At 30.7% G+C, this 2,286-nt stretch overlaps 1 protein-coding gene across 1 annotated transcript in view; it reads left to right on the top strand.

The window, feature by feature from the left end:
* slc44a4 (solute carrier family 44 member 4) overlaps positions 1 to 2,286 on the top strand; it is a 34,071-nt gene that overhangs the window by 23,024 nt on the left and 8,761 nt on the right. Inside the window, exon 15 of the mRNA XM_016494436.1 lies at positions 1,036 to 1,295. Coding sequence (XP_016349922.1) covers positions 1,036 to 1,295 — 260 coding nt within the window. The remainder of the gene's footprint in view (positions 1 to 1,035; positions 1,296 to 2,286) is intronic.

The following is a 2,286-nucleotide window of genomic DNA, read 5'->3' as shown; positions in this document are numbered from 1 at the left end:
ACACACACACACTCTTGGGATTTTTTTTTTTTTTAAAGAAGTCTCTTCTGCTCACCAAGGCTGCATTTGTTTGATCAAAAATACAGAAAAACAGTAATATTGTGAAATATTATTACAATTTAAAATAACTGATTTCTATTTTAATCTATTTTAAAATGTAATTTATTCCTGTGACGCAAAGCTGTATTTTCATTACTCCAGTCTTCAGTGTCACATGATCTTCAGAAATAATTCTAATATGCTGATTTGCTGCTCAAGAAACATTTCTGATTATTATCAATGCTAAAAACAGTTGTGCTGCTACAGATTTTTTATTTTTGTTGTAAAAATAATTTCTCGTTCAAAGTTCAAGTTCAAAAGAACAGCATTTATTTTAAATGGAAATTGTTTGTAACATTATAAATGATTTCATTGTCACTTTTGATACATTTAATGCATCCTTGATGGATAAAAGTATTAATTTCTTTCCAAAAAAAACAATCTTACTGATCCAGACTTTTGAATGGTTGTGTAACTCATAAAATTCCTTAGGAGTAAAAATAAATAAATAAATGAGAAATAAAATGATGCAGATGGAAAACAGATTCAAAAATCAAACTTGATTGTTGCATTATATCCTTCTGTATTTTATTCAAATGTTTTACATTGTTTTTAAATAATAACATAAAGTGTTATTATTTTGTGACATTTACATTTTTTTTTTAATCAAATTCACTTATATTGTTTTCTACATTTCTACAAAAATAAAACAAAATATAAATAAGAAATTAAAATATGCTTCAATGGCATGTTTTTTCCTATCTTTTCACTTTTTTTGTTATATGGCCAAATCAAAGGTCATCATAGACCAACTTTAGCCCTGGTTTGGGCATCTCTGGTTTAAGTTCACATTGAGACATTGAGATCTCCTGTGAAACTCTAGAGAAGAGAAACCCTCATCTGAGAAGCAGGAGACTTCAGTCTTCATTTAATCTTGTTTATGAGGAATCGTTGAGATCTGAGTGAGATCTCATGTGTCTCTGTTTTTCTCCACAGATGTTCAACACTACGCAGTATCCCACATGTCCGTCGGCGCGCTGCGTCTTCATTAACTATAACACGGAGGGTTTGTTCCAGAAGAACCTCTTTAACCTGCAGATCTATAACGTGATTGCGTTCCTGTGGTGCGTGAACTTCGTCATCGCTCTGGGTCACTGTACGCTCGCCGGCGCCTTCGCTTCATATTACTGGGCCTTCAGCAAACCGGCAGATATCCCAACATTCCCTCTGATCCAGTCCTTCATGAGAGCGCTGCGGTAAGACCCATGAAACACCAGGCCAAACAGATCCACTGGAAAAGTGTAGAGTATTGGTGGAAAATACACCGGTTCAATTCCAACCATATGAAAGAGTCCGTCAGAGCTGATCCAGGATCTGTCATATTTTCACTTCTAAAATGTGACATACTTGCATACAAGTGATACAAAATATTCAGTGGGAAATTAAGTGATGCAGGACATTATTAATATAAAATGTATGATGACAATAATAATAATAAATATGATATTTAATATATATTTTATTAATTGTTTATAATAAAAATTTTAAATAATGACTTAAGATTTATAAAATATGTATTCATATTTATTCATCAGGATTTAACCTGCCTATGATGATGATAATAATAATAATAATAATAATAATAGTAATAATGCCATGTAATATAATTTAATGTATTGTTTGTAATAAAAATTCAATACAAGGACTCAAGGGTCTTAAAATTTGTTCATTTTCATCCTTTTTTTATCAATTTATCCATTTAACCTGGAGATAATAATAATAATAATGCCATTTAATATAATCTTATATATTGTTATAAAAAATTAATACAATGACTTAAGAGTCCTAAAATATGAATCAAATATTTGTTCATATGACTAAAATATTACCATATTTTGGTTTGTGATTGTTAGCCTGTGATATTATTGGTTAATATTATTTTTATTAAGTCTTGAAGTGAAGTGAAGTGAAGTGAAGTGACGTGACATGTGGCCAAGTATAGTGACCCATAAAGTGTTTTTTGCATTTTGATGAGTTTATAATAGAAAAGCATCAAATAAAAAGTGCACTGATGCACTGATCACAGTAAGAGCATAAATGTTTTTTAAAGGGGTCCTATTATGCTTTTTCACTTTTTCAACTTTAGTTAGTCTGTAATGTTGCTGTTTGAGCATAAAAAAGATCTGCAAAATAACAAAGTCCAATTCTAACCAATCACAACACACACTGGCCCAGCTAACCACTCAC

This window comes from Sinocyclocheilus anshuiensis, unplaced genomic scaffold (genome assembly GCF_001515605.1).
Source record: "Sinocyclocheilus anshuiensis isolate Anshui unplaced genomic scaffold, SAMN03320099.WGS_v1.1 scaffold1497, whole genome shotgun sequence".
Taxonomy (NCBI): Eukaryota; Metazoa; Chordata; class Actinopteri; order Cypriniformes; family Cyprinidae; genus Sinocyclocheilus; species Sinocyclocheilus anshuiensis.
Note: the sequence above shows the minus strand (reverse complement) of the source record. Positions and strands in the feature narration are given on the sequence as shown.